Source organism: Cydia amplana, chromosome 21 (genome assembly GCF_948474715.1).
Source record: "Cydia amplana chromosome 21, ilCydAmpl1.1, whole genome shotgun sequence".
Taxonomy (NCBI): domain Eukaryota; kingdom Metazoa; phylum Arthropoda; class Insecta; order Lepidoptera; family Tortricidae; genus Cydia; species Cydia amplana.
Window position 1 is genome coordinate 243,510 of NC_086089.1, and position 15,260 is coordinate 258,769.

At 51.7% G+C, this 15,260-nt stretch overlaps 1 protein-coding gene across 1 annotated transcript in view; it reads left to right on the forward strand.

Annotated features, from left to right (window-relative positions):
- The window catches only part of LOC134658145 (protein CASC3-like), a gene marked incomplete at its 3' end in the record, with an annotated part of 44,385 nt that overhangs the window by 9,093 nt on the left and 20,032 nt on the right, over positions 1 to 15,260 (forward strand). Inside the window, exons 6-10 of the mRNA XM_063513754.1 lie at positions 542 to 670; positions 7,062 to 7,259; positions 9,310 to 9,394; positions 10,759 to 10,822; positions 12,131 to 12,342. Coding sequence (XP_063369824.1) covers positions 542 to 670; positions 7,062 to 7,259; positions 9,310 to 9,394; positions 10,759 to 10,822; positions 12,131 to 12,342 — 688 coding nt within the window. The remainder of the gene's footprint in view (positions 1 to 541; positions 671 to 7,061; positions 7,260 to 9,309; positions 9,395 to 10,758; positions 10,823 to 12,130; positions 12,343 to 15,260) is intronic.

A 15,260-nucleotide genomic window follows, 5' to 3' on the forward strand; every position in this document is an offset into this window, starting at 1 on the left:
CGATCAGTGCATGGCATATATGCTTTTTACCATATTTTATAATTATTATATTACATGACGCGAAATTTAAAAATCTAAGAGCTTAGAATACACATTGGTAGGTGTTTAGTGCGAGTTACATTCACTATTAAATGCAAGTAGCAAATGTGTGTTATGAACTCGCACTAAATACAATTCTGCATCTTGACCGCTTCGCAGTCGTAAGGGTCACCCTGACTCGTTAGTTCTGAGCTGAATCAACACCGACTCTCTCAGGCAGTAATATGCACAAATACCTATTAGGTACCTATGTGATTTATTTCTGGTCGGCATGGATGCGCGGGAGTGAGGCGCATCCCCGTATTTGCGGAAATCATATTGTTGTACTGCTGTGCGGGCCTCGAGAGGCCGAAAAGACGGGTCACTATCGCCCCTATTTAATGAATTCGCCATAGACCTAGTCGGTCTATTGACACCACCGTCTCGCGCCGACTTTACCGCCGAGTTAGGAGAGGCCTAACATAAAATAGTGTCGTATATCATCGTGTCGTGTTGTATGTAGACGCGGGCCCAACAAGTACACGCGCACCTGGGAGGACGAGGAGGCGTACCGGCGCGCGCAGGCCGCGCCGCCGCGCAAGCCGCCCAACCCGGACGACTTCCCCGACCTCGACACCGCGCACAAGCACAGGTATACTGTAGTACACGTGTGTACATGTACCGGCGCGCGCAGGCCGCGCCGCCGCGCAAGCCGCCCAACCCGGACGACTTCCCCGACCTCGACACCGCGCACAAGCACAGGTATACTGTAGTACACGTGTGTACATGTACCGGCGCGCGCAGGCCGCGCCGCCGCGCAAGCCGCCCAACCCGGACGACTTCCCCGACCTCGACACCGCGCACAAGCACAGGTATACTGTAGTACACGTGTGTACATGTACCGGCGCGCGCAGGCCGCGCCGCCGCGCAAGCCGCCCAACCCGGACGACTTCCCCGACCTCGACACCGCGCACAAGCACAGGTATACTGTAGTACACGTGTGTACATGTACCGGCGCGCGCAGGCCGCGCCGCCGCGCAAGCCGCCCAACCCGGACGACTTCCCCGACCTCGACACCGCGCACAAGCACAGGTATACTGTAGTACACGTGTGTACATGTACCGGCGCGCGCAGGCCGCGCCGCCGCGCAAGCCGCCCAACCCGGACGACTTCCCCGACCTCGACACCGCGCACAAGCACAGGTATACTGTAGTACACGTGTGTACATGTACCGGCGCGCGCAGGCCGCGCCGCCGCGCAAGCCGCCCAACCCGGACGACTTCCCCGACCTCGACACCGCGCACAAGCACAGGTATACTGTAGTACACGTGTGTACATGTACCGGCGCGCGCAGGCCGCGCCGCCGCGCAAGCCGCCCAACCCGGACGACTTCCCCGACCTCGACACCGCGCACAAGCACAGGTATACTGTAGTACACGTGTGTACATGTACCGGCGCGCGCAGGCCGCGCCGCCGCGCAAGCCGCCCAACCCGGACGACTTCCCCGACCTCGACACCGCGCACAAGCACAGGTATACTGTAGTACACGTGTGTACATGTACCGGCGCGCGCAGGCCGCGCCGCCGCGCAAGCCGCCCAACCCGGACGACTTCCCCGACCTCGACACCGCGCACAAGCACAGGTATACTGTAGTACACGTGTGTACATGTACCGGCGCGCGCAGGCCGCGCCGCCGCGCAAGCCGCCCAACCCGGACGACTTCCCCGACCTCGACACCGCGCACAAGCACAGGTATACTGTAGTACACGTGTGTACATGTACCGGCGCGCGCAGGCCGCGCCGCCGCGCAAGCCGCCCAACCCGGACGACTTCCCCGACCTCGACACCGCGCACAAGCACAGGTATACTGTAGTACACGTGTGTACATGTACCGGCGCGCGCAGGCCGCGCCGCCGCGCAAGCCGCCCAACCCGGACGACTTCCCCGACCTCGACACCGCGCACAAGCACAGGTATACTGTAGTACACGTGTGTACATGTACCGGCGCGCGCAGGCCGCGCCGCCGCGCAAGCCGCCCAACCCGGACGACTTCCCCGACCTCGACACCGCGCACAAGCACAGGTATACTGTAGTACACGTGTGTACATGTACCGGCGCGCGCAGGCCGCGCCGCCGCGCAAGCCGCCCAACCCGGACGACTTCCCCGACCTCGACACCGCGCACAAGCACAGGTATACTGTAGTACACGTGTGTACATGTACCGGCGCGCGCAGGCCGCGCCGCCGCGCAAGCCGCCCAACCCGGACGACTTCCCCGACCTCGACACCGCGCACAAGCACAGGTATACTGTAGTACACGTGTGTACATGTACCGGCGCGCGCAGGCCGCGCCGCCGCGCAAGCCGCCCAACCCGGACGACTTCCCCGACCTCGACACCGCGCACAAGCACAGGTATACTGTAGTACACGTGTGTACATGTACCGGCGCGCGCAGGCCGCGCCGCCGCGCAAGCCGCCCAACCCGGACGACTTCCCCGACCTCGACACCGCGCACAAGCACAGGTATACTGTAGTACACGTGTGTACATGTACCGGCGCGCGCAGGCCGCGCCGCCGCGCAAGCCGCCCAACCCGGACGACTTCCCCGACCTCGACACCGCGCACAAGCACAGGTATACTGTAGTACACGTGTGTACATGTACCGGCGCGCGCAGGCCGCGCCGCCGCGCAAGCCGCCCAACCCGGACGACTTCCCCGACCTCGACACCGCGCACAAGCACAGGTATACTGTAGTACACGTGTGTACATGTACCGGCGCGCGCAGGCCGCGCCGCCGCGCAAGCCGCCCAACCCGGACGACTTCCCCGACCTCGACACCGCGCACAAGCACAGGTATACTGTAGTACACGTGTGTACATGTACCGGCGCGCGCAGGCCGCGCCGCCGCGCAAGCCGCCCAACCCGGACGACTTCCCCGACCTCGACACCGCGCACAAGCACAGGTATACTGTAGTACACGTGTGTACATGTACCGGCGCGCGCAGGCCGCGCCGCCGCGCAAGCCGCCCAACCCGGACGACTTCCCCGACCTCGACACCGCGCACAAGCACAGGTATACTGTAGTACACGTGTGTACATGTACCGGCGCGCGCAGGCCGCGCCGCCGCGCAAGCCGCCCAACCCGGACGACTTCCCCGACCTCGACACCGCGCACAAGCACAGGTATACTGTAGTACACGTGTGTACATGTACCGGCGCGCGCAGGCCGCGCCGCCGCGCAAGCCGCCCAACCCGGACGACTTCCCCGACCTCGACACCGCGCACAAGCACAGGTATACTGTAGTACACGTGTGTACATGTACCGGCGCGCGCAGGCCGCGCCGCCGCGCAAGCCGCCCAACCCGGACGACTTCCCCGACCTCGACACCGCGCACAAGCACAGGTATACTGTAGTACACGTGTGTACATGTACCGGCGCGCGCAGGCCGCGCCGCCGCGCAAGCCGCCCAACCCGGACGACTTCCCCGACCTCGACACCGCGCACAAGCACAGGTATACTGTAGTACACGTGTGTACATGTACCGGCGCGCGCAGGCCGCGCCGCCGCGCAAGCCGCCCAACCCGGACGACTTCCCCGACCTCGACACCGCGCACAAGCACAGGTATACTGTAGTACACGTGTGTACATGTACCGGCGCGCGCAGGCCGCGCCGCCGCGCAAGCCGCCCAACCCGGACGACTTCCCCGACCTCGACACCGCGCACAAGCACAGGTATACTGTAGTACACGTGTGTACATGTACCGGCGCGCGCAGGCCGCGCCGCCGCGCAAGCCGCCCAACCCGGACGACTTCCCCGACCTCGACACCGCGCACAAGCACAGGTATACTGTAGTACACGTGTGTACATGTACCGGCGCGCGCAGGCCGCGCCGCCGCGCAAGCCGCCCAACCCGGACGACTTCCCCGACCTCGACACCGCGCACAAGCACAGGTATACTGTAGTACACGTGTGTACATGTACCGGCGCGCGCAGGCCGCGCCGCCGCGCAAGCCGCCCAACCCGGACGACTTCCCCGACCTCGACACCGCGCACAAGCACAGGTATACTGTAGTACACGTGTGTACATGTACCGGCGCGCGCAGGCCGCGCCGCCGCGCAAGCCGCCCAACCCGGACGACTTCCCCGACCTCGACACCGCGCACAAGCACAGGTATACTGTAGTACACGTGTGTACATGTACCGGCGCGCGCAGGCCGCGCCGCCGCGCAAGCCGCCCAACCCGGACGACTTCCCCGACCTCGACACCGCGCACAAGCACAGGTATACTGTAGTACACGTGTGTACATGTACCGGCGCGCGCAGGCCGCGCCGCCGCGCAAGCCGCCCAACCCGGACGACTTCCCCGACCTCGACACCGCGCACAAGCACAGGTATACTGTAGTACACGTGTGTACATGTACCGGCGCGCGCAGGCCGCGCCGCCGCGCAAGCCGCCCAACCCGGACGACTTCCCCGACCTCGACACCGCGCACAAGCACAGGTATACTGTAGTACACGTGTGTACATGTACCGGCGCGCGCAGGCCGCGCCGCCGCGCAAGCCGCCCAACCCGGACGACTTCCCCGACCTCGACACCGCGCACAAGCACAGGTATACTGTAGTACACGTGTGTACATGTACCGGCGCGCGCAGGCCGCGCCGCCGCGCAAGCCGCCCAACCCGGACGACTTCCCCGACCTCGACACCGCGCACAAGCACAGGTATACTGTAGTACACGTGTGTACATGTACCGGCGCGCGCAGGCCGCGCCGCCGCGCAAGCCGCCCAACCCGGACGACTTCCCCGACCTCGACACCGCGCACAAGCACAGGTATACTGTAGTACACGTGTGTACATGTACCGGCGCGCGCAGGCCGCGCCGCCGCGCAAGCCGCCCAACCCGGACGACTTCCCCGACCTCGACACCGCGCACAAGCACAGGTATACTGTAGTACACGTGTGTACATGTACCGGCGCGCGCAGGCCGCGCCGCCGCGCAAGCCGCCCAACCCGGACGACTTCCCCGACCTCGACACCGCGCACAAGCACAGGTATACTGTAGTACACGTGTGTACATGTACCGGCGCGCGCAGGCCGCGCCGCCGCGCAAGCCGCCCAACCCGGACGACTTCCCCGACCTCGACACCGCGCACAAGCACAGGTATACTGTAGTACACGTGTGTACATGTACCGGCGCGCGCAGGCCGCGCCGCCGCGCAAGCCGCCCAACCCGGACGACTTCCCCGACCTCGACACCGCGCACAAGCACAGGTATACTGTAGTACACGTGTGTACATGTACCGGCGCGCGCAGGCCGCGCCGCCGCGCAAGCCGCCCAACCCGGACGACTTCCCCGACCTCGACACCGCGCACAAGCACAGGTATACTGTAGTACACGTGTGTACATGTACCGGCGCGCGCAGGCCGCGCCGCCGCGCAAGCCGCCCAACCCGGACGACTTCCCCGACCTCGACACCGCGCACAAGCACAGGTATACTGTAGTACACGTGTGTACATGTACCGGCGCGCGCAGGCCGCGCCGCCGCGCAAGCCGCCCAACCCGGACGACTTCCCCGACCTCGACACCGCGCACAAGCACAGGTATACTGTAGTACACGTGTGTACATGTACCGGCGCGCGCAGGCCGCGCCGCCGCGCAAGCCGCCCAACCCGGACGACTTCCCCGACCTCGACACCGCGCACAAGCACAGGTATACTGTAGTACACGTGTGTACATGTACCGGCGCGCGCAGGCCGCGCCGCCGCGCAAGCCGCCCAACCCGGACGACTTCCCCGACCTCGACACCGCGCACAAGCACAGGTATACTGTAGTACACGTGTGTACATGTACCGGCGCGCGCAGGCCGCGCCGCCGCGCAAGCCGCCCAACCCGGACGACTTCCCCGACCTCGACACCGCGCACAAGCACAGGTATACTGTAGTACACGTGTGTACATGTACCGGCGCGCGCAGGCCGCGCCGCCGCGCAAGCCGCCCAACCCGGACGACTTCCCCGACCTCGACACCGCGCACAAGCACAGGTATACTGTAGTACACGTGTGTACATGTACCGGCGCGCGCAGGCCGCGCCGCCGCGCAAGCCGCCCAACCCGGACGACTTCCCCGACCTCGACACCGCGCACAAGCACAGGTATACTGTAGTACACGTGTGTACATGTACCGGCGCGCGCAGGCCGCGCCGCCGCGCAAGCCGCCCAACCCGGACGACTTCCCCGACCTCGACACCGCGCACAAGCACAGGTATACTGTAGTACACGTGTGTACATGTACCGGCGCGCGCAGGCCGCGCCGCCGCGCAAGCCGCCCAACCCGGACGACTTCCCCGACCTCGACACCGCGCACAAGCACAGGTATACTGTAGTACACGTGTGTACATGTACCGGCGCGCGCAGGCCGCGCCGCCGCGCAAGCCGCCCAACCCGGACGACTTCCCCGACCTCGACACCGCGCACAAGCACAGGTATACTGTAGTACACGTGTGTACATGTACCGGCGCGGTTTAATGACAACTGGAAAGAGTAAATTGATCGAAGAGAGTACTTGAAAAATCTGGAGGAGCTTATATTTAAAGTTTTGCAACAAGACAAACAATAATGCTACATTATTGGTGAGGCTCGGACATATGCCGAATACGGAATAATTACCGAATATTCGAGTCATCACTAATTAGAATCACCCCGTTGTACTCAGGAGAGCTGACTACAAGCATACAGAAAAAAATACATAGAGTGCTCACTCTATACATCAGTTTTAGTACCAAAAAGACTATTAGCATCTAGCATCGAGTAGCGGAACTATCAGTACTGCTACTTGACAATAGATGTAGTACCGACAGGAAAGTCTTATGCTGTTGAGATAAGACTTTCCGGTCGGTGCTACATCTATTGTCAAGTAGCATTACTGATAGTTCCGCTACTCGATGCTAGATGTATACACTGAAATGAATAGTCTGAACTGATGTATGGAGTGAGCACTCTTGTCTTATTATATTTGTGTATGCTACAAGTGATGTTTCCAGCAGCCGGCGGCTCCGCGGGCCGCGGCCGCGCTCCAAGTCGCAGCCCGCGTCCAACGAGTCGCTGTCCAACGGCACCGCCGCCGCGCCGCGCCGCCACGCCGCCACCAAGCCCAAGCCCGAGCCCCGGCCCCACGCCGACGCCAAGCCCACGCTGCCCAAGCTGGAGAACCTCACCATCACCAGCACTGTACTCAACAACAAGTGAGTGTCAAACGCGCAGTCTTGGGTTATTCCCACTAGTTACCACCAAGTTGTTACCAGTGGTAACTACTGGGAATTTTTTTTCCCACCTTTTACCACTGGTAACTACTGGGAAAAATTATTCCCAGTAGTTACCACCAACTCGGTTTAGTGGTAACTACTGGGAATTTTTATTCCCAGTAGTTACCACCAAAACTTTGTTAAAGTTAAATACTAATAAAAACAGTATAAATAGTAAAGTATAAATATCGAGTGATTTAATAAATAATTGTTAGTCGATTAGTGTTTTAGTAAACTGCCTTAAAAGTGACCAAAAATATAGTTAAACAGTTTAACCGGAACTAGTACAAAAACTATAATATATGTAAGAATAAATTTAATAATCCATTTAGATTATTTTTTAAGTGATTTTATTAGGTAATTCAAAATCACTCTGTATTTATACTCTTACTATTTATACTGTTTTTATTAGTATTTAACTCTAACAAAATTTTGGTGGTAACTACTGGGAATAAAAATTCCCAGTAGTTACCACTAAACCGAGTTGGTGGTAACCAGGGATGTTGCGGATGCAGATTTTTTGACATCCGCGGATGCGGATGCGGATATTTAAAGGCTCACATCCGCAGATGCGGATGCGGATGTCAAGATTAAGTACTTAGAAATGTGAAATATTACATTTTTAGTATCATTTAAAAAAAAAACCGAAACGTTTAGTATTTATTGAGCAAGAATATAGGTGCGTTATATTTTAATAAACGGTAACTTGGCCGACTTTTCTGGATCTAGACGATTTCGTTATAGGTAATGACGAAATTACCTAGCACTTACGCCGCCGCTAAGACGTTCCTGTACCGATTTGTTTGACATCCGCATCCGCATAAGCTCCGCATCGATTTTATGCGGATGCGGATGCAGATGCGGATGTTGAAAATAATGCGGAAGTTCCGCGGTTGCGGATGCGGATGTTCGCAACATCCCTGGTGGTAACTACTGGGAATAATGTTTCCCAGTAGTTACCAGTGGTAAAAGGTGGGAAAAAAAATCCCAGTAGTTACCACTGGTAACAACTTGGTGGTAACTAGTGGGAATAACCCGCAGTCTTCCGTCGCCCCGGCCTAGCTGAAACGTCGGGTTACAAGTTAAATATTGAAATTTAATTGCGGTAGACCAGTTAATATCGTTAACTATTTGTTTGTCCTCCTGTTTCCTGGAGATTTACAGCGCAAGGTGATGCTCCCGGCTTCACGCCGCGATCACATTTATATCGAGTCGCTCTGGTCTGTTTACGAAGTTGCCCGCTCCCGGTACCGACTAAATTGAATAAATAAAGAGCTCCTATAAGAATAACAAATTGGAAACTCCAAATAAGTGTTGAACGGGACGTTTTAGTAGTTCTGAAACGGATAAAGATTTTACAGTCTATTATAAAAGCTAGTGTGTATCACTGACTATCCAACCTCTAGACTGAGCTTAGGCCAATTCTTTCATGAAACCGATGCTGCCGAAAATGCGGGGGTGCGGGGGGACGAGGTGAGCGAATCCCGTGCCGTGATTGGTCCGTTCAAAGACACGGACTAATCACGGCATGGGATCGACTCGAAGATGGAGTAACGCTACCGTATGTGTGGCAAAGAAGCGCTGGTGGCCTAGTGGTAAGAGCGTGCGACTTGCAATCCGGAGGTCGCGGGTTCGAACCCCGGCTCGTACCAATGAGTTTTTCGGAACTTATGTACGAAATATCATTTGATATTTACCAGTTGCTTTTCGGTGAAGGAAAACATTGTGAGGAAACCGGACTAATCCCGATACGGGCCTAGTTTACCCTCTGGGTTGGAAGGTCAGATGGCAGTCGCTTTCGTAAAACTAGTGCCCACGCCAATTACTGGGATTAGTTGCCAAGCGGACCCCAGGCTCCCATGAGCCGTGGCAAAATGCCGGGACAACGCGAGGAAGAAGAGATGTGTGGCAGAGGGGGTAGCGCGAGTATGCTATGTCTAGAGGTTGGATTGTCTGTGGTGTGTATGGTACAAATGTTGCTTGTTCGCAGCAACCAGCCGACGCGGAAGGTGAACGCCGTGGCGCAGCAGCGGCCCGTGCCCACAGACCAGGGCAAGAAGAAACCGCCAGCACAGGTAACACACTAAGGCCCACTTGCACCATCCCACAAACCCGGGGTTAAGCGGTTAAATCGTTAACCAAGTGTCAAATTGCACTGGTAACCATGGTAACTCCAGGTTTAACCGGTTGACCCCGGGTTAGTGAAATGGTACAAGTGGGCCTAACTGTCTGACGGGGTTGGACACCCCAAGTATTTTAACCTTCGAGTAACTATTTTAACCGGCTCCGACACGTCGGAACCATCTTGACGTACAAATCATTCTGCAATTTTTTTCACAAATACACACGCCAAAGACAAATCTTGCACACCTAGATCTCGTGCGACTGCGACCGTTTGTATTTTGGTCATAATTAGTGATGTACCGACTATTGATTTGGCCGACTAATCGGCGGTCGGATGGCCGATTAGTCGGCTAGTCGGCCAGATCATTAGTTCGGTTCAGATCACTTTAAAAACAGTCGTTTTTCCCCCTTCGCTAACGCTAAAAAATAAAAGAAAATAAATAAATTAATCCTGAGGCCTCATACTAGATCTCATAGGATTCATACGAGAAACGGACAATCGGACATAAGAAAGCGACCACACGGTCAATAATTCGAACAAAAGTTTTCGGAAGCAACCTAAATAGGAATTTGGGTAAAATAGGTGAATAATTTATGGTAAATATTTGCTGTTTATTTCTTTTTGCCCTGATTGTCTGTCACTTATAAAGTGCCGACTAATCGGCCATTTTTGCCAACTAATCGCCGACTACCAGTGCGGCCGGATAGTCGCCTTTCCCGACTAGTCGGTACATCCCTAGTCATAATGATAACCACTAAAGCTTTGGATTCCTCCGAAAACGGTGCCGTCATATTACGGCCGCTATATAGCGTTGACTGACGTCACTAGAACGTTGTCTATGTAAACAAGATGGCGCGGTTTCCTAGACGGCGTTATGTTACGTTGATTGTCAACGTAACGTAAGATGACGGCCGTCATGACCTTGTCGATAGTTTCGTGAACGTTTTATTAGATAGCGGTGACGCCATTTTGAATAAATGACACGAGATTTGAATAAATGATTCCGTACTACGATTATTTCCCTCTTCTGATGATATTTCATCCTCCAAGTAAATTATAGATGATCAAGCAAATCTTGTCAGTAGGAAAAGGCGCGAAATTCAAATTTTCTATGGGACGTTATCCCATCGCGCCTACATTTTTCAAATTTGCCGCTTTGACCTTGGTGGATGACGGTGTGTTATGACGCCGTGGTACTTTCCACATGTCGCCACCGTAAAGACGGCCGTCTTTTGCGGCCGCTATATGACGGCCGTCATATGACGGCACCGTTTTCGGAGGAATCCAAAGCTTTACAACAAGTTATGTCGTCAGCCGGCGGCGCCGGCGCAGCAGCAGAAGGCCTCCGCTCCCGCGCAGCCCGCGCAACCGTCCGCAGGTACGTCATTCTGACTCATGTATCCGTAAAGGATCAAACATACATTAACTAATTCTAATTGAACCTAAATCATGTGTTGTATAGGAGCCACTCCGATTCGCACATGGCCGGTTTTTTAGTAAATATTTGTTGTACTAGCGGCAACAGAAATAACATCATCTGTGAACATTTCAACTGTCTAACTAGCATGGTTCGTGAGATACAGCCTAGTGACAAACGGACGGACGGATTGGAGTCTTACTAATAGGGACCCGTTTTACCCTTTGGGTACAGAACCAAAATATCTAATAAAAAAGCGGCCAAGTGCGAGTCGGACTCGCCCATGAAGGGTTCCGTATTTAGGCGATTTATGACGTATAAAAAAAAAACTACTTGCTAGATCTCGTTCAAACCAATTTTCGGTGGAAGTTTACATGGTAATGTACATCATATATTTTTTTTAGTTTTATCATTCTCTTATTTTAGAAGTTAGGGGGGGGGGGGGGGGGGGGCACACATTTTACCACTTTGGAAGTCTCTCTCGCGCAAACTATTCAATTTAGAAAAAAATGATATTAGAAACCTCAATATCATTTTTGAAGACCTATCCATAGATACCCCACACATATGGGTTTGATGAAAAAAAAATTTTTGAGTTTCAGTTCGAAGTATGGGGAACCCCAAAAATTTATTGTTTTTTTTCTATTTTTGTGTGAAAATCTTAATGCGGTTCACAGAATACATCTACTTACCAAGTTTCAACAGTATAGTTCTTATAGTTTCGGAGAAAAGTGGCTGTGACATACGGACGGACAGACAGACGGACAGACAGACGGACAGACAGACGGACAGACAGACAGACATGACGAATCTATAAGGGTTCCGTTTTTTGCCATTTGGCTACGGAACCCTAAAAATTCCTCTCATTTTGTTTGCGAGACGCCATTGTTGCGCAGTGACGTGCGACCTATCCCTCCGCAATCACTGGATGACTGAAGCCTGAAGGCTGCCAGCCACACACGTTCAGTTATGCCTGCGCAAGCGAAGTGCGCAAGCACAACCGAGCGGCAAAAAATATAAATTTTCATATTTTCAATTTTGCTTGCGCAAGCAAGGAGTCGTGTCATACACACGTTCAGTTATGCCTGCACAAATGAACTGTGCAGGCATAACCATCGGTTATAACCTAGTGTGTGTGGCTGGCTTAAGGCCGAGGTAATAATTGGAAATTAATGCACACAAATGTGAAGAATTCACGGGTGTTTTGGTAAAGTACAAGTTATCCGAGTTCTCCTGTTATAGGAAATGAATGAAAGTGTAACGTTCCAGGCGCGGAGCCCCGCGGCAGTAAGCGGTACAGCAGCCTACGGCAGCGGCCGCTCGCAGAGCCCTACTCGCCGCAACAGTCGCCGGGACAACAACAACAACAACAACAACAACAACAGCCGCAGATGCGCTACCACCCGGAGTACGCGGGCGGCGCGCACCAGCCCGCCGCCGCGCCGCCGCTGCACGCGCAGCAGCAGCAGCTCATACACCCGGTACATACCACACATTATACACCGTGTTTTAGGGTTCCGTAGCCAAATGGCAAAAAACGGAACCCTTATAGATTCGTCATGTCTGTCTGTCTGTCTGTCTGTCTGTCCGTCTGTCTGTCCGTCCGTATGTCACAGCCACTTTTCTCCGAAACTATAAGAACTATACTGTTGAAACTTGGTAAGTAGATGTATTCTGTGAACCGCATTAAGATTTTCACACAAAAATAGAAAAAAAACAATAAATTTTGGGGTTCCCCATACTTAGAACTGAAACTCAAAATTTTTTTTTTTCATCAAACCCATACGTGTGGGGTATCTATGGATAGGTCTTCAAAAATGATATTGAGGTTTCTAATATAATTTTTTTCTAAACTGAATAGTTTGCGCGAGAGACACTTCCAAAGTGGTAAAATGTGTGTCCCCCCCCCTGTAACTTCTAAAATAAGAGAATGATAAAACAAAAAAAAAATTATGATGTACATTACCATGTAAACATCCACCGAAAATTGGTTTGAACGAGATCTATTAAGTAGTTTTTTTTTAATACGTCATAAATCGCCTAAATACGGAACCCTTCATGGGCGAGTCCGACTCGCACTTGGCTGCTTTTTAGGGTTCCGTAGCCAAATGGCAAAAAACGGAACCCTTATAGATTCGTCATGTCTGTCTGTCCGTCTGTCTGTCCGTCCGTATGTCACAGCCACTTTTCTCCGAAACTATAAGAACTATACTGTTGAAACTTGGTAAGTAGATGTATTCTGTGAACCGCATTAAGATTTTCACACAAAAATAGAAAAAAATCAATTAAGTTTCTTTTTAATACGTCATAAATCGCCTAAATACGAAACCCTTCATGGGCGAGTCCGACTCGCACTTGGCCGCTTTTTTTTTTATTTCCGTTAATTTCAAGGGTGCATTCCTGAGCTTAAATTAAGTAACTTTCTCAAAGAGACTGATATTCTAATTAACTCCATTTCGGAGATAATCAATAATTTATTTTTTTCCTATAAGGCCTCTACAAGCGTGTACACTTGCCTTAGGGCCGGTTTACATATTGATTAGTGTTTAGAATGAGTTCATACATTTGCTACTAAACTTAAGTACAATCTCGGTCAATCGATGTTCGAAATGACATTGATATGTCGCAGATTTCAATTGTTCGGTTGAGTTAAATGTAATGCCCGTGTTACAACAACGCTATATGCTACATTTAATTACTTTTCAAAATTTTTTTTTTTAAAAAGCATAAAAAAAAACAATTTTTTCAAAATTAATTATGCCATTTAGTTCTCTTAAACGTACTTAACCATACCCCGAAGTTAACGGAATTCAATAAAAACACGGTGTATATACATATACATATGTACTCTCATTCTTAAATCGTATATTTGCCTCAAATCTTCAAACCACTTCCTGGTAGTCCCGGAAGCCAGATTCAAATTTGGATTACTTCCTAATTCTGGTGACAGTCATAATATATGCTAACATGAAGCCGATCTGGGGCCTATTTCTCGAACGGTATTAGACTAATATTATTTTCACCTCAGCAGCTCGAACAAGGGTACTTTGCTACTTAAAAACAGTGAGCAAAATCGCATTTTGCTAAGCAAAGTACCCTTGTTCGAGCTGCTGAGGTGAAAACTTAATTGTTGGTATATCTTAAGAAACCATGAGTGAATAGAGGTAAGTGATGAAGAAGGAATACATTTTTCGGGTTCTCTAATATGTTCTCACTGCTGAGGTGAAAAGTTTTGTGAACTACACGAGATCAAAGTTATTTACATCTCGTGCGCTTTTGAGTCCCTTACTACGCTCAAGATTCTAAATTAGATTCACTCGCTACGCTCGTGAATCTGGTATAGAATCTTTCGCTTGCACGGGACTCAAAATAAGCACTCGAAGAAATACCAAACTTTGATCTCTTGTTGTACAAATAACTATAGTCCACGAACTGTCAAATCGTATGGCAACACACTAATAATATCAGACTAATACCATTTGAGAAATAGGCCCCTGATCAGTCGGAAGCAGTGATCGGAATAGGCAGAGTATATTTACCTACACTTGGTAGAACATAGATAAAAAGTGGAGACTTCCTTACGACAAATTTTTTTTGCGGGACTAAAGTCCCGGGAACTTACCGAATAATTAATATTGTTCTGAATAGTACAAAAAACAATGCAAACTGCTTCAATACAATAAATAGGCATAAAATGAAACGGATTCTTCTATATTTATTTTTAATAAACTCTCTTTATTTACAAAGTTATTATTATTTTATTAAGTCTAAATATAAATAACATTGCAACTCAATCTACAAATACAAAATTATTATATTGATTTAAACTAACACCATTTTCACACATACCTATTATTAAATGAAAACGGGACTTAATCGCGTAACACTTATATTTAATATTTGGCCCAAGGTTTCGGATGTCACATTACGTCCGTGGTCAGAGGCATACGGGTAGGGAGTTGTGTCAACATTTTCTAGCTATACGAGTTTTTGAAACTACCCGCACTTGTAATAATGTATGTATGTAGGTTTAATACATTACACGGCCAAATTATGAACATAGGCAAGTGACTCAAATCAATAGTCATAGTTCGTGACCATAATTATATTTCAGCCTTTATTTTCTTACTTTCGATTATACACACAATGAAAAGGATAAAAATGTTAAATAATAAATACATTATCTTACCTTGAAACTTGGTAGTTTTGCAGTATCCATGGTGTTTTCAGTATCCAGTAATCGCCAAATCCAATCAAAGCAAAATCGGTGTCCGAGTTCAGGTCGTGTGTAATCAAGTATAGCAGGAGAAATTCCAGTAAACAAGTAAATGTCAAATATCCAAAAAACACAGTATCTACACTTCCGTACGTACTCGACAAGGGATAGTAAGAAACTGAT